General features: G+C 39.0%; 1 protein-coding gene and 1 long non-coding RNA gene across 7 annotated transcripts in view; one reads left to right on the top strand and one right to left on the bottom strand.

The window, feature by feature from the left end:
* The window catches only part of ATF2 (activating transcription factor 2), a 48,546-nt gene extending 30,535 nt beyond the window's left edge, over positions 1–18,011 (bottom strand). Inside the window, exons 1-6 of one of the 6 annotated variants that reach the window (XM_087949687.1) lie at positions 17,653–17,961; positions 9,044–9,113; positions 7,979–8,151; positions 5,437–5,533; positions 3,163–3,281; positions 762–890 (exon numbers count right to left, since the gene is read on the bottom strand). In XM_087949687.1, the coding sequence (XP_087805813.1) occupies positions 762–890; positions 3,163–3,281; positions 5,437–5,533; positions 7,979–7,996 (363 nt within the window). In that variant the 5' untranslated portion in view covers positions 7,997–8,151; positions 9,044–9,113; positions 17,653–17,961. Of the gene's footprint in view, positions 1–761; positions 891–3,162; positions 3,282–5,436; positions 5,534–7,978; positions 8,152–9,043; positions 9,114–17,652 lie in introns of all 6 variants that reach the window. The other 5 variants (XM_087949688.1, XM_026677675.2, XM_087949686.1 and 2 more) reach the window with 5 other exon arrangements.
* Positions 207–17,346, top strand: LOC148133137 (uncharacterized). The gene is made up of 3 exons (XR_015746508.1): positions 207–295; positions 10,382–10,499; positions 17,279–17,346. It is a non-coding gene; the product is annotated as an uncharacterized LOC148133137 (long non-coding RNA).
* Positions 18,012–19,457: the final 1,446 nt, after the last annotated feature.

Below are 19,457 nucleotides of genomic sequence, written 5' to 3'. Positions count from 1 at the left end.
AAGAAAGAGAGAAAGGGGGAAAAAAGCGTCAGAAAGAGATTATGAAAGAAAAAGTATGAGAAAAAAGGGGAATTTTAGAAAGAGATTAAATGGGTCAATCAACTCACTTTTGCTCTGGTTTTCTCCATGACTTCTGCTCACCTTACTGCCTTATTACTGCCTACACCTATATCACTTTCATCTCCCAAAATAGATCACCCACCCCAGCAGAGATTGCTTGGTTGGGACTACAGGCAAAGACAATATTCTGCAAGCATGTTGTTATCAACGTTTGAGGTTTTTTTTCTCACACTTGGTAAGTGTCTCTACATCACTTAAATTTAAATTGTTTTTATCAGATTTTAGTAATAATTTGTGTCTGGAACTCTGATATGGCCCAAGGGCTAATCAATAAAGTAAATTAAGTAAGTAAGTATATCACTTAAATGTGTAATATCGGTATGGATTCTTGATGTGGATAGGTTTGTGTGCCTAGTCTGTTTGAGATACATAGCAGGAAAGATTGTGTCTGCATCACAAACATTGCTATACTGACTTTTAATAGCTATCCAGGATAATAAAAGTACGCTTCAAAAATGTAACAGTTAAAAATTTAATTTTAATGTAATGTTTACATTAGTGTGGGTTTAATTTGCGCTATACAAGGAATACAGATTTGTAGATGAAGTTTAGTAGAGTATTTATGATCTTATGATTATCTTAGATTTACTGGTAATATCTATAGAAATACTATACATCTGAAGTATAAAAAAATCTCTGACCTTCTCGTCACTGGTCGTAGACTCTGGATGAGGTAAGGGACTATCTTGGTGAGTTGTTTCAACCACTGTAGGCTCTTCAATTTTATTTCTTATAATTGGAGTTGCAAGAGGTGATAAATCTAAGGGCATCTGTAAGAATTAATGTTGAGATAAATTTTAAAACATGCAAATTATAAATGTCTCTTTAGAACAGGGAATTCACAATAATGCCAATGTAGTAGCTAAAATATGATTTCTTCAGTTAGTTACCGTGTTTCTCACAAAATAAGGCCGGGCCTTTTTTTTTTTTGACCCCCGAAAAAACGGCTAGGCTGTCTTTTCAGGGATGACTTAATTCCCCTCCCATGCATCCTTGGGTAAGCAGGGGGCAACAGCTTGGATGTTGACCTCGGCGTTGGTGGGGCACTTCGTATCGGGACACCTTCCGTCACCGTTGCTTTCCCTTCTCCCTTGCTGCCGTGGTGTTTAGAGCAACGCCGCGGCATTTGGCGCAGCCACGTGCGGCCAGCCAGGGCTCCTCCCTGCAACCGGAGCCCGGCGGAAACACTCGGCTTCAGGCGCTCCTGTCGCCGCCTTCCCTTTGCCTTCGAAGGTAAAGCCAATTATTTTAAAAACGACGCCCTACTACAACAAAGCCTCCCCTGCCTGAGAGGGCAGCCCAACCCCACGCGGGGAGGCGAATCTCCTGGGGCCGCAGCGCAGGATCGGCCCACCTCGAGAGAAGCGCCCAGCCGCCATCCCTGCCTGGCACCGGGCAGAGCGTGAAGAGCTTCGCCTGGGGCGCCCAGCGCAGCTGACAGGCGGGCCCTCCTTCCTGGCAGCAGAGCTCTCACCAAGGCAGCGAGCGACTCCCCGCCGGACCCTCCGCTCATCCCGCCAGGGCCGCTCCAGAGCCGTGCGGGCTGGGCAGAGCCAGGAAAGCGAATCGCGGGTGCACGCCTGCCTGCCAAGCAAAAGAGCCGGGCCGACCTGACCTTGGCTTCCTTCCCAAGTCCCTCCAGCGCAAACCCGAAGGTGCCACCGGGAGAGGCTGCCCAAGGCAGTGAAAGCGCCCACCCGTCTGCGGACAGGGAGGCAAGGCGATGGCAACGCTGCTTCCCTGGCCGTCGGAGAGAGCCCGAAGCCCCCCGTCCTTTCCACCCCTCGCCCAGCCCATCCCCGTCCCCACACATCTCCAAATGCGCCGGCAGCTCCAAACGCTGCAGCGGAACGGGCATCAGGCAGAGGCGCTGACTCGGTGGGGCTCAGCTCAGAGGAGGACGCGGCGCAGGCTGTCGCCTTGCCTCCCTGTCCACGGATGGGTGGGCGCTATCACTGCCTCGGGCGGCCTCTCCTGGTGGCCTTTGGGTTCGCACTGGAGGGACTTGGGAAGGAAGCCAAGCTTGGATCAGCCCGGCTCTTTCACTTGGCAGGCGGGTGCGCACTCGCGGCTCGCTTTCCCAGCTCTGCCCAGCCCGCACAGCTCCGGCACAGTCCTGATGGGATGAGCGGAGGGCCCGGCAGGGAGGCGCTCGCTGCCTTGGCTAGAGGTCTGCTGCTGGGAAGGAGGGCCCGCCTGTCAGCTGTGCTGGGCGCCCCAGGCGAAGCTCTTCGTGCTCTGCCCGGCGCCAGGCGGGATGGCGGCTGGGTGCTTCTCCTGGGGTGGGCCGATCCTGCGCTGCGGCCCCGGGAGATTCGCCTCCCCACGTGGGGTTGGGCTGCCCTCTCGGGCAGGGGAGGCTTTGTTGTAGTAGGGTGTCGTTTTTAAAATAATTGGCTTTACCTTCGAAGGCAAAGGGAAGGCGGCGACAGGAGCACCTGAAGCCAAGTGTCTCCGCAGGGCTCCGGTTGCAGGGAGGAGACCTGGCTGGCCACGCATGGCTGCGCCAAACGCCGCGGCATTGCTTTAAACGCTGTGGCAGCAAGGGAGAAGGGAAAGCAACGGTGGCGGAAGGTCTCCCGATACGAAGTGCCCCACCAACGCAGGCAGCACCATATCCAGGTATGTAACAAAAGTACTTCCTAACGGCAAGCCCCCCCGCCATTCCCCATTTCACATGTTTAATATAGGCCTTAATTTGGGGGGAGGGGCTTAATTTGATTTTATGCCAATAAAACATCCTGGGCTTTCCTATTGGTGGAGGCCGTATTGTTGGAGAAATACGGTAGAAGGTATCTACTGCTAACATTAAACTATTATAAAGTGATATCCATGAAGTTTAATCTTAGGAAAAACAAGTGTTTCTATTTATAAATAGAATGTAGAACTCTTAAAAGCCTATTAAGAGCTTTATGTTTCAAGCAAAGTAATATTGAATTAAAATAACATTTTTATGCTCATCCTCATTTTGTTAATAAAAAATTTCTAGGTGCAAGTAATCAGTATAAATTGATATAGTTTTAATCTGCTACATTTACATACTTTTTTAATATCATCTTCAGAAGCTTTTTTGAATTCATTTTCAAAAGGACTTGCTAATTCATTGAATAAACCCACTTCTTCACAATTCTTCAAAAATCGAGTTGGCGTTGGAGTTTGATCTGAGATTTAAAAGAGAAATATATGATTTCACCCCCTAATATAAAATACGTGTTTGGCAATCAAAATCAATATTATTAACATCACAAGCACTTTATAAAATTAATATGTTCAAACAAGAACACAGTAAGAACAAAGCTGAACATCTTGTTCTTAATGTCATCATGTTTGTTTTAACAACATTATTGAAAATTCAAACATAATAAAAGGACTTTAAAAATATGAACATTTGATTTGTAGAAATTCAGGATACTCTATATAAGGAAGAATAGAGAAACATTTTTGTATGTGAAGATGTGCTTCATCCATTACTTTGCTCGTGGGCTTTAAAAAAAGCAAATACTGCACTGGAATCTCAAAATTAAATGTAAATGTTTGCTTCTCCAAAATATCATAAAATTCAATTCAAAAATCAGATATTATGAAAAAAAATCTCTTGTATGAGAAGGAATGGCAGAACATAGTGGCGGAATCAAAAGAGAAGTCACCTAAAGTCTCTATTTTGGCACAAATGGACTAAGTCCTATATATCTCTTGAATTCCACTGACCCTTATCTAAAGCCAAGACAGCGCTAATGGTTAGTGGAGCAGTTTCCTGAGCATAGGTATGAGTGATTAGTAATCAATCAAGTTTAATCAGAACTTCATGTGTGGTCCTGATCTTTTCTGCCTGACACTTCTTCATCTATTGTTGAGGAATAGTATCTTTCTATGCAAAATAAATGAAAAGGGAGAAAATGATAGAAACTTTAACAAAACGTGATCAGTACAAATTTTAATTTCCACCACCACTGCAGAATATAAATACCCTAAAAGCCACAATTAATTTTGTACTGATGATAATGATAACATGGGATATTGGCAAGACCCAGATTTGAAGAACAAAATAATCAGAGAGTGGAGAGACACTCATCAGGATAATGTATTGTTCTCCAAACTGTGTATCAGTTGCAGTCAGCAGCACACAATCCTTCAAACACAACAGTGTTTAAAGCATCCCCTAGATATACCTGCCCACACATTGTCCAAATCTCATTTGGTCCTTTGAATCTCATATCTGACAGTTATAATGTTTGAGACTCAGTGATAGGACGATAACATATTTAGGAAGCTATGTTAGTATTTCATTGGTAGATAGTTCATGCAATCACAATTACACATCTTCATAGGGACAAAAGAATAAAATAATCCACATAATAGCTAAACCATAACATTATAAAATTATTTTGCTGTAGAAGCTATGGTCTACCTTTCATACAGGATTTGTGTAGGTATTTATTAAAATTACTTTTGGAAGATAACATTACATGTAACTCCATTGTATTCCATATTGTACAAATAACATAAAATACATTTGAATCAGGTCTATACAAACAATAATTTCCAAATAACATAATAACCTATGCCCTGGATCACACAGTACATTGAGCCATACATTAATCATGATTTACTGTATAACCCCTATGGATCAAATCATATAACAATCCAAATCCAAACAAACCATATTCTGGCTTAGCGCAATGTCAACATAGTCAATGCATAATTCTAGAATGTGAACATCATTTTGATTACAAAATATTTTTTTAAAAAACCCTAAGTCTGTTTACTGTGTTATGCGAATATTGCCTTTCAGACCTTTTTAATTTTATTTATAAACTTTTTTGTTCAAAAGCAAAAATGGAAAGATTTAAAAGAATATTATTGTAAGGGAAAAGACCATCAAAGATATAAAAAGATTAAACAAGAGTATATTCAATCAATTGAAATTTATTTTTAAAGTTTCTTTATCAAACATAATTAAGATCAGTAAAAATGTAAGAAATAATAAGAAATTATCTCATAGCAACATGTACAGATGACTTTGATAAAAAATATACTGTATGGATACGCATTCTCTATATCTATAATAAATTGCTTCTTACAACAATTTTGTGAAGTTTTGTATATTAGACTGCTCTTAATTACTAAGGCTGAAGCATATATAGCCAATAGATGGTTATTAATTTATCAACCAATCAATCTTAAGGAAAAGGACAATACATGACATAACTGTGTTTTGTAAAAAAAAAAAGCTCTTGACAGGATCTCAAGCATATGTAGAAAATACATAAAATCTGGGCATGTTCCAAGAGTTGGATTAATAAAAGATATACTAACCAGCTACAATGACACTGTCATTACGAGCTGGACCAAATTTCAGTGTCATCTCATGTTTATGTTTATGGACAGCCAAATGATCCTCGTTGGTAAAACGCTGCGACAAGAAGTTTTAAAATACAGTTATAAATTTGAATTATGACTAAACAGTGGGAAACATTTTCAGAATGGTTACAAACTATTTGCAATGAAAAGGCTGATTGATTTTTGTTTAATTAAAAGGTTGATACAATTACATACTTCTAAATTTGTTTTTTATTGACCATTTTCTTGAATATTTAAGTAGCATCATCATAAGTAACAAATGATACATATCATTTTAATGGTTTTCACTCTATTTAAATACAAATTTTGACACACAATAATTCAGAGTTTTAACCACTATGATAAATTGCAAATATTCTATAAGACTTCCTTCCTTCTCCTCTCCTTTATTCTGCCATCCATCTAAGAATTCTCTAGTTCAGGGGTGTCAACTCAATTTCATTGAGGCCACATCAGGGTTGTGTTTGACCTCAGGAGACTGGGGTGGGCTTGGTCATCTCAATGTCACTTGTATCGGGGGCGCCTGTGGTGGCCCAAGCGCTTTGCCAACGAAAACAGGCTCCTAAGCTCTGTTTCTGGCTGCAACAGCCTCCTGCAACCCTCCTGAGGCCCTTCCGAGCCCCATTTTTGCTTGCAGGACCGGGGCGGTCCTTCACTCTTTCCAGAGTGCCCCCCCAGGCCAGATCTAAGCACCCCCTGCCCAGATCTGCCCCCCGCAGGCCTTGAGTTTGATATCCCTGCTCTAGTTCTATTCCAGAAAAATTAGGAATTTTAAAAAATAGATTGAGAACACATATAGAAAATAGCCTTATTTTTCTGTGCTTTTTTTCCTTGACACAACTTTGCCATTAAATTCTATCCAATGCTCTGTAATTGCTTGGCACAATTAAATGGAAATTACAAGGAATAGATAATTTCTGTGCAAAATTCTCCAACTGTTATTTGCATTTAAGACTTAGCTTAACATGCATTCTAGTGTATGTTCTTCAGGCTGGTATATATGCTTCTAGCACATACTAGCATTTCTTAGAATAAGACTTTGAAATTACTCAAAACTAAAATTTGATATGTTATAGATCACACCTGAGGATATAGTCTCCTTCACTTAATACCATTGAACGTATCAGTTAAGCACTCTTGGACCATTAGATTATATTTACCTATTTGCATAAGTCTAATGAGCCACGCTCTTGCCCACCTAGCAGTTTCGAAAGCATGCAAATGTGATTAGATACATAGGTATCACTTTGGTGGAAAGTAACAATGTTATGTGTGCTTTGGCGTATAGTCATGCTGTCTATATGACCACAGAAATGGTCTTCAGACAACTCTGGTTTCTTGGTTAAGAAACGGAGATGAGCACTGCCCCCTAGAATCAGATATGACTCGATGGGAAAACCTTTATTTTTTTAATGAGCCTATTTCTGAATTTATATCCTAAGATTCCTGAACATTTTCTCTTCCTTGTCTCTTTCTATGATATTGGATAGAGATTAGATATCTATGATATTGGTTCACTAACTTATACCATTTTTAAAAGGGAGATGGCTTTCTGATCAGTTGTTTGCAAAGCATTGTTGCTATCACATTTTTCAAACTCAGAAGTGTAACAGTGCACCCTATGTAGTATGTGAATGCTACACATGCTTTAGATGAGTTCAGCAATCATTTAAACATTATGCAAAAAAAAGGCACACATATGAAAATAGAATGTTCCATTTTCCATGTCAATATTTCTAAATATATTAATCCACTAAATAGCATAGCTGCAATTTAGCTATCTGTAACACATTAGATCACATTAATTAATGTAGAATACAAAAGAAAACAAATCACAGAATTTAAACTGAAAAACTGCTTTAAGAATTGCATTTTCTTAAATTACTTCAGGGTATCAGAAAGAAGTTAGATCATGCTGAATTTTTCATCTTCCTACCCCCTCTTAGTGTTTACTGTTCTGTTATATTACACCCACGTAAGAAATTTTCTGGGTGTTATACACTCAATTAAAACATGTTATACAATAAATTTAAATATATATATAAATATTACAATTTTAAAACTAACATATTACATACATTTTGAAGCATTATTAAAGAAAAAAATAAATCTTCATTTGGCACCAAAATGTAAGCATCAGGCTAGCATCTCTGCAGAAAGTAATGTCCTGCTTAAGTAATAGAGGGAGACACTGCTTCTGGCAAGACTGACCTTAACTGATGATTAAAGGGACTCATGATCTTATCTAGTTGTTAATGAAATTTCTGCAAGGTAATAACCAAGCTCAGAGAGCATCAGTGATTCCACAGTCTTTGGGCATTATAGGCTACTACCACCACTTTTTTGCAAGAAAAATGGACTGATATGCAGACAGATTTCAAAGCCCTGACATAACATAGTTATGTCAGCCATTCTCAGGTAGCAGCCTAGCTTCTCTATTTTTAAACCAAACTTTCTGGACTATTTTCAAAGGGACATTTATAATCCATAATCCTACCTGGAGTGAAATCAGCATGAATGAGGTTGCTAGGCTATTTTTCTCCTGGCAAGGTCATAGTTGTTGTTATCAGCCCAGTATGGTAAAAGGTATCCTAAGTTCCTGAAGCCATTCAAGCTTTCAAATGAATAATGCTGGGTCCAAAAATGTTATCAAAACCATACCCTTGAACTCTAGTGGAAATACAATTCTTTCCTCAATTAGATGAACACAATTAATCAAACAGGTAGCCCATTTACAGAATGTTTGCTTTCTTTGTACTAAGTGAGAGCTATTCACCTTATTCCAGGCCATCATCTTGCTCAGGCCTATTTATTATTTATGATTATTTTCAAAATAATTCTTCAAGAAAAACTCCTTTTCAGAACACACATGTACTGCAAAATGAGTTCCTCAAGCATATTGTAAAAATATTTATATACACTTAAAAAGAACACAAGAACGGTGAAATCGTGACTTCATATAATTGAAAACATCACTCCATATGGGAATACATTAAAATATTCTTTATATTAAAAGAAGCTCTAAGGTAATTTCTTTTGTTTCCTCCTTTGTATAATTTAGCATGGCTATAGAATAGCTTTCAAAGTTAAGGTAAACAATTTAATAACACTATTTTCTGATTATGAAGCAATTCAAAAAATAAAGCAATTTGATAAAGGAAACAATTCTGTTAACAGAAATAGTTTTTAATATGCTTTTGTAATGTGTCTAACTTTCCACTCCTAAATTACCCACTGATCAGGAACAATTACAATTAATAAACAAATCAATGCACACGGATTGAAGCTTTATGCAGATCCACTGCTGAGGAATCCTGTTCAATATAGCAGTACTCATAATGTATCTTGAGAGAAGGGAAGCTAAACCTGCTGCTCATTCCAGTTCAAGAACCAGATACTGAACAAGCAGGAAGAAATGCATTGTTAGACTGTGGGACAAGTTTAAAAGCTTCTTGTTTAAAAGAATGAGACAGATGCTAATAGGATCGGACATAAACTACTTCTGATGTAACAGATGTTTCTCTGTTGACTTAGATGAACAGATCTAAAATACATATATTACCTGTCCACATCCAGGGGCAGTACATAGAAAGGGTTTGTCATCACTCATATTCTACAGGTTCTTGTGTTACCTGCATTGGAATAGCAAACATAATTAGTTAAGATTCTGCCAAGAATTTATCTTGCATTGATTTATATGACAAAGTCTCAAATAAAAAACAATATTTCAATACACTTAATTATTACAAGCATATTTCTAAAACAATATAATAAAAAATCCCAAATAATTTGGTGCATTCTTTGTCAAAGTGAAATTGAACCTTGAACACGCAATTATTAGTCAAGCTTGAAAACATTTTTATGAAGTACAGCAACTAGGCTTTATTATTTAAACAGAACACAAATGTGTCAATGTCTCCCTTTGGTAGATTCCACACCGATGCAGGTAGCCCTTGATTTATAAGTTGTTCAGTAACTGTTTAACATTACGATACTAAAAAAGTGACTTATGACCATTTTTCGCACTTACCAATGTTACAGCATCCCCATGGTTATGTGATCAAATTCAGATGCTTGGCAACTGACTCATATTTATGATGGTTGCAGTGCCCTGGTGTCATGTGATCACCTTTTGCAACCTTCTGACAAGCATAGTCAATTAGGGAAACCAGATTCATTTAACAACCATGTTACTAATTTAACAACTGTATTAATTCACTTAACAACTGTGGCAAGAAAGATTGTAAAATGGGCAAAATTCACTTAACAAATGTCTTTTGGACTCAAGTGTGGTTGTAAATCGAGGACTACCTGTATGCCAAAGGGATAAGGTGAAGAATCTACTGAGTACAAAAAACTCTTATGCCAGAGATGCTATATTTTATTTCTGGTTTTGGATTGGATGAGTTACTTTTTCCCATTTAGAGTTAATTTAAAATCTGGGAATCCCTGAAGAACAGGTGCTACCTATACATAGAACAGCCTTTCACAGCTTCATTCTGTGCACCAATTACAGTATGGCCTTTCCTGGATAAGAAAACCTTCCTCAAACCACTCATATCTTGATAACCTATTTGTGGGATGTAGGCATGGGACTGACTTGGAAAGTTACTGAGAAACTTTGGATGGTCCACAATGCAACAGCCTACGTTTATCAGCAGCTTGACTTTACAGGTACTAGTCTATCTGCACATGTAACAATGCTATTTAGCCAGTTCGTGGGATATCAGTTTGCTTCCGAGGCAATTCAAGGTGCTGGTTGTCATCTTTAAAATTCTATATGATCCAGAACCTGAGCATCTTTGTAATATCCTACTTAAAGTGGTTCCTTCTATATTGAACAGTTGGCTCCTTTTGGAACACTATTGCTAGGAAGTATAATCTATCCTCCCTTCTCTAGAACCTGGAGGTCAGACTTGGCTTGAATCTCTTGGCCTTTCAAAAAATGATCCAGAACCGGCCTTGACAACAACCCTCTGGGACCTAAGGAGTTTGTCCCTTGAGGAGTTTCCTGCAGAGTAAGTGTTTAATTTGTTCCTTGGTGCTTAAGAGTATATGATGGTGGTAATTTTGTTATTTGTATTTTTACTTCCATTACTATGCTCAGATATGTAAGGTGCTCAGAATCACTTGGATGGAAGCAAGATAAATATATAAACAAAGACATTACTAAGTGGTGACTAATACTAGTGCAACCTAATTGCTATGGAAGATTATAAAACTTAATGGAAACATAAACTGAGAGCTGATTAGATACCATTAATTCAGAGGTTCTTAGACTTAACAATGGAAATGAGGAATATATAAAATATCAGAAAATGTGTCGGTGGAATCTTTAATTAGATCAGATGGGTCTTGAATAATTTTTACCCTATTAAAACAGATCATAATTAAGCCTGACAATCAGTAGACTAAATTTCTATCTTAATGAATACAAATGGGACACTTTTTAAATAAGTTTAAATTTTAAAATGTTCTAACCCATTTTAGATTCTAACGGATTCCAATAAAAAGTGTTCATATTCAGTGAAGTGAATCTCTCTTTAATTGCAGGTGGGTAAGTTTATTTCCATTTATGAAAGATTATTATGTTTACTCTGACTTGGTAGAGTCAATTCTTTTCATGAAATATTAACTTCCATATTTTAGGAAAATAGTTCAACAGCACATTTATATCTTTAGCTGTTGTTTTTCTTTCCAAAATTAAACCATGAAACCAAACCAAAGCTCTAGATGGACAAGATTTAAGTTCTTATAACTGATATTATGATTCTAATTAAGCTAACTAGCCAAACTGAACTAGTTTTTGATGGCAATTCCACAGAAAGCATGATGCAGAAATCCAGATATGGTTAATTCAAATTGGCCTTCTGTGTAGGTAGCACTTGTATTTAAGTTGCTGCACATACACAATGTGAACAATGTCAGAGAATAATGCAGGTAGTCTTTGACTTACAACTGTAATTCAGCTCAGAATTACAGCTGTAAGTTGTCCTGGTTGGTAAGTGATTCAATGTATGACTGCACCTGGTTTTATGACTTTTGTGATAGTCATTAAACAAATATCACAGTTGATTAAAAAATCCACTTTCTGCAATGGGCGTTTGCCAGAAACCAGCAAAAAAATATAGAACATGTTCACATGATTGTGTGATATTGCAAATGGCTGTAAATGCAGTCTGAGCACCCAAAATGCAATCATATAACCAATCATAGTGAGGATGGGGTGGGGCATTAGCTGTAGGAACTTTGAATCCAGGATGTAAATAGCCCTAGGGACCAGTTGTAAATTGACAATTACCCACAATTTCCATCAAAATTGCACTCCGGTTCACCAAACAGTATTGCCCAGATGGACATTATACACTAGGAAGAAAAATCTGGACCCTTGTATACCAAGATAGCATGGGGATAATCAGTGTATGAATTTGTCCTTCCCAACAGGCTACTGTCATATGAGGTCCTTTAAAATAAACATATGGGGCAATCTAATTTCATTATTGGAACATTGACCACAACATAGCTAAATAACAATATTGAAAAGTGCCAGAGTTTATTAACCAATCATAATTGGTTTCATGCCTTCTGAGCTATTGAGCACACCTCAACTCCCTCCAATTTTTTAAGGAAAAAGTCTAATCCCATCTAGAAATGGTTGAAGAGCTTTATGAGCTTTCATCCAATTACTACTTTCATGCAATCAGTACTATCATTAAGCTGCCAAAAAATCAAGAACCCATTTAGTCACAATTTCCTTTTCCCCCACAACCATCCACATCAGGGTAGCTGAGAAAACTTTTGGCCTGAAGACAAGTCAGCATCAGAAATGAAGGCCATTACTTCCAACATAAATTTAGTTTTTGTTTTCTGTTTCCACCATAGATAGAACAAGAAAAGAATCCCATGCTGCTACTTGTTCCATCAAATCAATACATATTTGGTTTCAGACACAAAATACTAAAAAGTATTTTATATGAACCACTTCTTCCTCAGCAATAGATGTGTCTTTTTAAGCTATGTATGCTAATGAAAACATACATCTTGCTCTTTTCATTGAAAAAATATATATCTCAAGACAAGGCATATAATAATTTAAAAGACATCTTTCTCTCTCAAGAAATTCTTCTTTTTGGTCCAGTAGTATAGACAATAAAGTATTGTTACCCATTGATGCAAGAAACAACTGAATGATCACATTCATTAGCTTTCTAGGCTTTTAAAAACAATCATGACAGGTAGCACTATTCTTGCAATTGTTTGAAAGGCACCTTCTCTAAATTGGACAATTTGGAAAAGAAGTCTTTCAAATGATCATGAGAATGGCTCCTGTTTGTAGAACATCACAAGGCAGCTTCTATATAAGGAGGTCACACTTCACGTTGGCTGAGCATGCTTGTCAGCAGCTGCAGAAAAAGGCAAAGGTAAGTAGAGAAATATTGTATGCTGCTGGGCTCTGTAACTGGCAGAGACCTCCTGGGTATGCAAGAGTGGAGAGTAGGCCTGAGTCTCCAGAGCCATGGCAACATTGTGCACACTGGGGCACCAAAGGTTGGCTGCGACTGGGGTAGATATAGGTGAGTGTGTAAGAGGAAATTACAACAGCCTGAAGTTGGTTATGAGGATGAACTGACTGCCAAGTGTCTGAATTTTTATCATGTGACTACAGGGGCTTTGCACATCTATAATTCTGACTACAGGTCACATGTCTTTTCATTCAACATCATTGTAATTTCAAATAGTTGCTACCACACCCTAATTCAAACCTGGGAATTTTACAGTGTCCTAGCCATTTTCTTTGGCTGACCCTATCCAGCCTGTGTAAAGTCAACTGGAAATTAGAAATCAAATGTAAATAAGATGTAATATGTATTACCAGTAGTAACTAATCAAAACCACATAATTTACTGCTCTTTATAAAGTGGTAAAATTAATGTTGAGCGCAATTAAGTTCAGCCTATTGGTTCAGCCCTCAGCAACAGTTCCAGTCTCTCATGTGGCCCCTTGGGAAAATCGTATCCCGTGCTCTAATCAGTCTATTTGAAAAATGAATGCAAATAGAAACTTTTATTCAGTCACATGACACATGACTTGGAGAATATATTATTATATCCATAGCCTGGAAACAAGTATTTCTGAGATGATGAGAAATAGATTTTATTTATTCTTTGAAGACAGAGGTAAATGCATTAATATGTAGTTGTTTCAGGACTTTAGAATTCTTCCTTAGAACACATACATTTTCACTGTTTTTGGGCAACAACTCCAACCTGCAAAACTAGATATTCTGCCAAACATATGGTATTTCATGAATAAGCAGTTTTACAACACAAGGACATTCAAAATGGAATTATCTAAACAAGGTGTTGGTAAACATGTACAGAGGGGAAATAAGTTAATTTTATGATATTTAATAGCCTATTTAATAGTCTATTTCCAAAGTTTAAATCCAAATTCCTATGACCCCCAATGGGATTGATAGGGGCCCATTCAAAATTCTTTTCATAGAAAAATTGAAAACATCTGAACTAGAGGAATGTATTTCAGTATTTCAAAATTACGTGTACAGAGTAACATTTATAAACTTCTTTTTAAAGTAAGTATTTTAAACTACAGGTAGTTCTCACTTAACCACAATTGAGACTTGCAACTCTACCATTCAGAAACATGGTCATTAAGTGAGAAATCACATGACCAAGACTTAGGAATTTTACTGCAGATTAATTCACTCACTCTGCTTGTTGGAAACTGGCTGTGAAGTATAAAAATGGCGATGAAGTGACTATGGAGCACTGCAAAGGTTATAAGTGCCACAACCAACTGTAAAGCTATTTTCAGCACAGTTGCAACTTCAAATGATCGCTTAATGAATGAAGAATATCTACATAATTTCAAAAGAACATATCAAAATCTTTCTTCTTGACTTGGCAATCTTAGTATACAAACATTCAGTATACAAACTACTCAAGGTAGGTTTCAGAACTGATTTGAAATAAAATGAAAAATTAGAGAAAAATGTCACAATAGTAACTTAGTAAAATACACACAGGTAGTCTGCCTTACTGACCACTCATTCAGCAACCATTTGAAGTTGTAATGGTCCTCAAAGTTGTGGCTATCACGCTGTGCTCACGGTCATGTGATTGTGATTCAGGTGCTTGGCAACCACTCGCATTTATGACAGCTGCAGCATCCTGCGATCATGAGACTGCCATCTGCAACTTTCCCTACCAGCAAGCAAAATCAATGGGGAAGATGGCAAATGTCACAAGTGGTTCTGGTAAATCTCCCCCTTTTTGCACACTGCACCCTCCTCTCCTGGCTCCCTGCTCTTGACCCATTCCCTCCTTCCCTCAGCTTCCCTATGTTTGCACTGCACCTATCACATACCCCTGCTCTCCTTACATGGGGCTCCCACCGCTTCCTGCTTAATGACTCACACGTCTTGAGAGTTACAACAGCAACCGTTACTGTTTGGATTGCTGTTGCTGAACAATATGGACATTGCACTTTATGACATTACTTAGTGATGCCAATCCCAGACCCAACTGCCATCACCCATGGACTATCTGTAATCATTCTAAAATAGGGAATAAATAAAACCATGGTATCAAGAAAATGGAATACAGGTAGTCTTCATGCTTGACTACCTCAGCACCCTCACAGTCAAGTGATCAAAATTCAGAATCTTAGCAACTGGCATGTATTTACAACAGTTGCAGCATCCCAGGGTCATGCAATTACTATTTTGCAACCTTCCCAACCAGCTTCTGACAAGTCAAAGTTAATGGGAGAAACTGGATTTGCTTAATGATGCAATTCCCTTAAAAACTGCAATAATTTGCCTAATAACTGTGGCAAAAGGGTTGTAAAATCAGGTGTGATTCAGTTAACCACCTTGCTCAGCAACAGAAATTTTGATCACAATTGTGGTCATAAATTGAGAACTATCTTTATACAATAAGAGACTATGCACTAAACATCTTGATTCAGTTCAGACTAAATTACAAGCTTAAAACTTGACATGACTGTGATGAGATAAATGTCATAAGCATATATAAACATATTCTTTATAAATAATTAGCAGACAGATTCTTCATCTTCCACTATAGGTCCTCTATATAGAATAACTTTAAACAGGACATTTCATTCCAGCTCAAACATTACCCAACTAAAATTTAGGCTTCTTTCAGATGGCCAAATTATAAGTGCTATCCATCAGTATTTGAGCCAGCAGAAAAGCATGTCACATGAATTGTGCTGCCCTGATTGCTGATCCTTAATCTCCTTCTGTAACAAGGCTTTAAAATGGTGCTATGCAAACTTAGTTATTACAGGTCAAGTTTAAAAATGTGATTGGTAAACTCCTCCGGATTTGTTTCTTCTCCGACCCAGCATCAACTCCAAGCAGGAAAAAAATTCTTCTTACTGTGGAGAGGAAGACATCTAGACAGATTTATTGGATTTGTAGGACACTTGACTCCATCATGATTAAGATGCTTAGCATTATAGACCTAGCTACCTGTCAATTGTTCTAATAATAAATGGTAAGCACTTCCCCATGGAAATCAGATTGGTGGCTACTCTGGTTTCCAAAGGCAATCAAGGTAGAGTTAGTACAGCCTTTAGAATCTTAAATTACTCGTTAGACTGATGAAATAATTGTGGCAGATCTCAATCATTACCAAGCAAACTGCTGCATTATGCACCAGTTGTAGCTTTCTAATCTTCAAAGATAACAATACTGGTCCTAGGTGTTGGCATGCTTATCTGTGAATCCTCCAAAATAAAAGTATTAATAATAAAAATCCAGCAGCTGACCTAGCAGAACTTTTGTAATACACCCAACAGTGACTGAGCCAACAACCTATAGTTGGCAAAACACTGTTCACTTTCTATGTTAAAACTAACCCACTGCGCAGCATAGGATTACTAGTCTTTCAAAAGTATCCTAAACTTATATTTAGAACATAAGATTAGCACTTGTGTTTTTTTAAGTCCTAAAACTGTATGTAAAAAAAGCCTGGATGTAAGATTTGAAAATGCATTTTATGAAAGATAACCTTTGCTGGAGGTCCAATATTTTCTACAGCCCAAATCAAAATGGTCATTTGATGACAATTCCCAAGAACCAATAAAATCTGGGCAGACTTAAATTCCTAATTGTAATGGTTACCAATTAACCTATTAACTACAATTGTATCGGCAGAAGAGAGAAAAGTGTTTAAGAATTGAAATGGCCAAGGTCAACCAACCCTTGCTACAGGGATAGGGTGGAAATCAGATGAAGGCAATGTCAGGAAGAAAAAGTTACTTTGGTGTCAGGATTGGAATCCAATGAGAAAGTGTTGATTGGATAGACTATCTGTCCTACAAGAAGGAATAATAGTGACACAATAAAACACCAGCAGCCTCTGCTACAGTTAACTCTCACAACCTCCTTTTGCAACTGAAAAAAAGGAAAGCCTTCTGTGGGCCAAGAGCTTTATTTTGTTCTCAATTTCATTTAACTCCAGCTGTCCAGATGTTTTTCCTTGCAGGACACAGTGGAGTAGATCTGTGGCCATTGCTCTTCAAAAGCGACACTTAAACCATCAAAAGCCAACAGGACCGTGAGGAGGGAATATATCCGGATCCTGGAGCCTTCGGAGCTTCCCTCCCTGCGGTCCCTATATATGTCCCTATGTCTGTATCTCCATATATGCATGTACTTGTCTATCTGCACTCCCAATGCTATATAAGAAAAGGAGGCGGCGGCTCGGGCCCTCCGTGGCACCAGCTCTCTTCTTTCCTCCTCCAGGATTCCAGGAAAAACGGGAGACGGAGGCGTCCGGGCCAAGGCCCACCAGGAACGACAGGAGAAGGTAGGCTGGTATCGGGAGCAGCCAAAACCGGCTCCCGGGAGCAAGGGACGGGTCGAAGGAGGGAAAAAAAGAACACGGAACGGCGGCGCCATGTTACACTTCCCCAGGTTCCCTTCTCTCCTATCCTCCGCCACCAGGGCCCGGCTCTTCTCCCTCAGCCTACCCCCGGGCTAGGGCTACAGCCACACCCCGAGCCGTTATCCTACAACGTCAAGGAGGGGCACGGCCTTCCTCTCCGCCTCCATTAAAACAAAACCAGACCGCCGCGCGCGCGCGCACACACACACACACTCACACACAGCCAACTCACCCCTCACGACCGCCGGCCGAGCCGCACATTAAAGCCCGGGTTTTTTGTCCCCCCCCACTTCCCACCCGGTTCTCGTCACATCTCGCGGGAACTCCGTGACATAGCGGTTTCTCTCTCTCTTTCGCGTTGCCTTCTTTCCCTCCTGCTGGATCAGGAGAAAACGGGGTCACGGGCCGCGCGGAGACGGACCGGGTGCAGCACAGACGGAAGAGGAAGGAGAGGCACGCACGACCGCAGGAGGGAGAGGCCGCGTGGTTGTGGGCTCCGCGAAGGCGGGGCCAGTGCCATTCCGCCGGTGCCTGGGTGGCCGGAAGCAGCCCCGTCCTTCCTTCCTTCCTGCGCTCCTCCTTTTCGCGCCTGCGCGCAGAAGAGGAAGGTGTCCTTTCGAGGGGGATCCTGGGTGTTGCCAAGTGCCGGTGGGGAGGGGCAGGGCTGTTGGATTTGAAATGCACGGAGGAGTGTTAGCTGGAGGCAAAAATCATGGCACATTGATAGTCTCTGCAGCCAGGTGGCTTTTATTTCATAGGGCAGTCTTTTATTGCTTTTGTAAAAATTTTCTTGGTTTTCCCCCTGGATTTTTTTTTCGTAAAGTGAATTTATAAACAATTAAAAATATTATCCTTATGAACCTTCTACATTTGCCCTTTTCAGGTTTACCCTTTTCCCCCAAAATATGGTCACTCTGTATATATATATATATATATATATATATACACATATATACACATATATATATACATATACATACATATACATATACATACATATACATATACATATATAGATATATATAGATATAGATAGATAGATAGATATAGATGTATATATACATACACACACACACACCCCTTATATATTTAGCATAAAATGCACTTGTAAATCATTCCAGTTACAGTTGCTAAGTGAATCTGCCTTCCTCGTTGACTTTGCTTGTCAGGTGGCCAAAGGTGTTCACAAGGCCCCAGGACACTGCAACCATCATAACTGTGAGTCAGTTGCCAACCATCAAAATTTTGATCATGTGACCACGGGAATGCTGCAGTGGTCGCAACTGTGAAAAATGGAAGTTATTTTTTTCAGTGATGTAACTTTGAAGGCTCGATAAATGAACTGTTGTACTAACTTGTATACTTCTCTTTGTCTGATAGGAATTATGGATGTTGGAAATCCAGCAGTTCATCCATACAGGTAATTAACAGTAATTGGAACTGCTATTGTCAAATGACACAATCATAAAGCATGTCATCCTATGACTGCAGATGGCAGACCTGGCTATGGCAATTGTGGCAGTCCTAGTTATCATTAAGCAACAATTGTCTTAAGCAAGGACTTCACATGAGCAGGACTTCCATCTTCTTGCCAGTTTGATTTTGTTTGTGGGAAGGCAGCAAGGAACATTGGAAATTATGATTGTATGACTGAGGATGCTACAATGGCTGGGACTCCAAGGACCAGTCATTAAGCCCCCACTTTATACACTTGAGCAGTCACTGAGTGGACAATACCCAAGGGCCACCTGTACTGCTTTGAGGAAAGCTAAATTAATGCTTGTGGTATAACATGAGTCTTAAATGTTGACATTCATTTTGTAGATTATGCAAACTTTAATACTTGATGCAAGTCTTCTACCAGTTTAATGTTATTAGCATCATCATAATCAATTCTTGGTTTTTTTTGCTTTTTTTTCCAATTGTAAAATCAATTACAGCTAAAAAGAATGCAGACCAAATTAGGCAATTGCATAAATATCAGCCACGTTCCAGTTGTGATTTTCAGTAATGTTCAACCATTCTAACCTATCAGCC

This window comes from Notechis scutatus, chromosome 1 (genome assembly GCF_049901735.1).
Source record: "Notechis scutatus isolate UNSWTSFEM ecotype Mainland chromosome 1, rNotScu1.2, whole genome shotgun sequence".
Classification (NCBI taxonomy): Eukaryota; Metazoa; Chordata; class Lepidosauria; order Squamata; family Elapidae; genus Notechis; species Notechis scutatus.
This window is presented reverse-complemented; position numbering and strand designations above follow the sequence as displayed.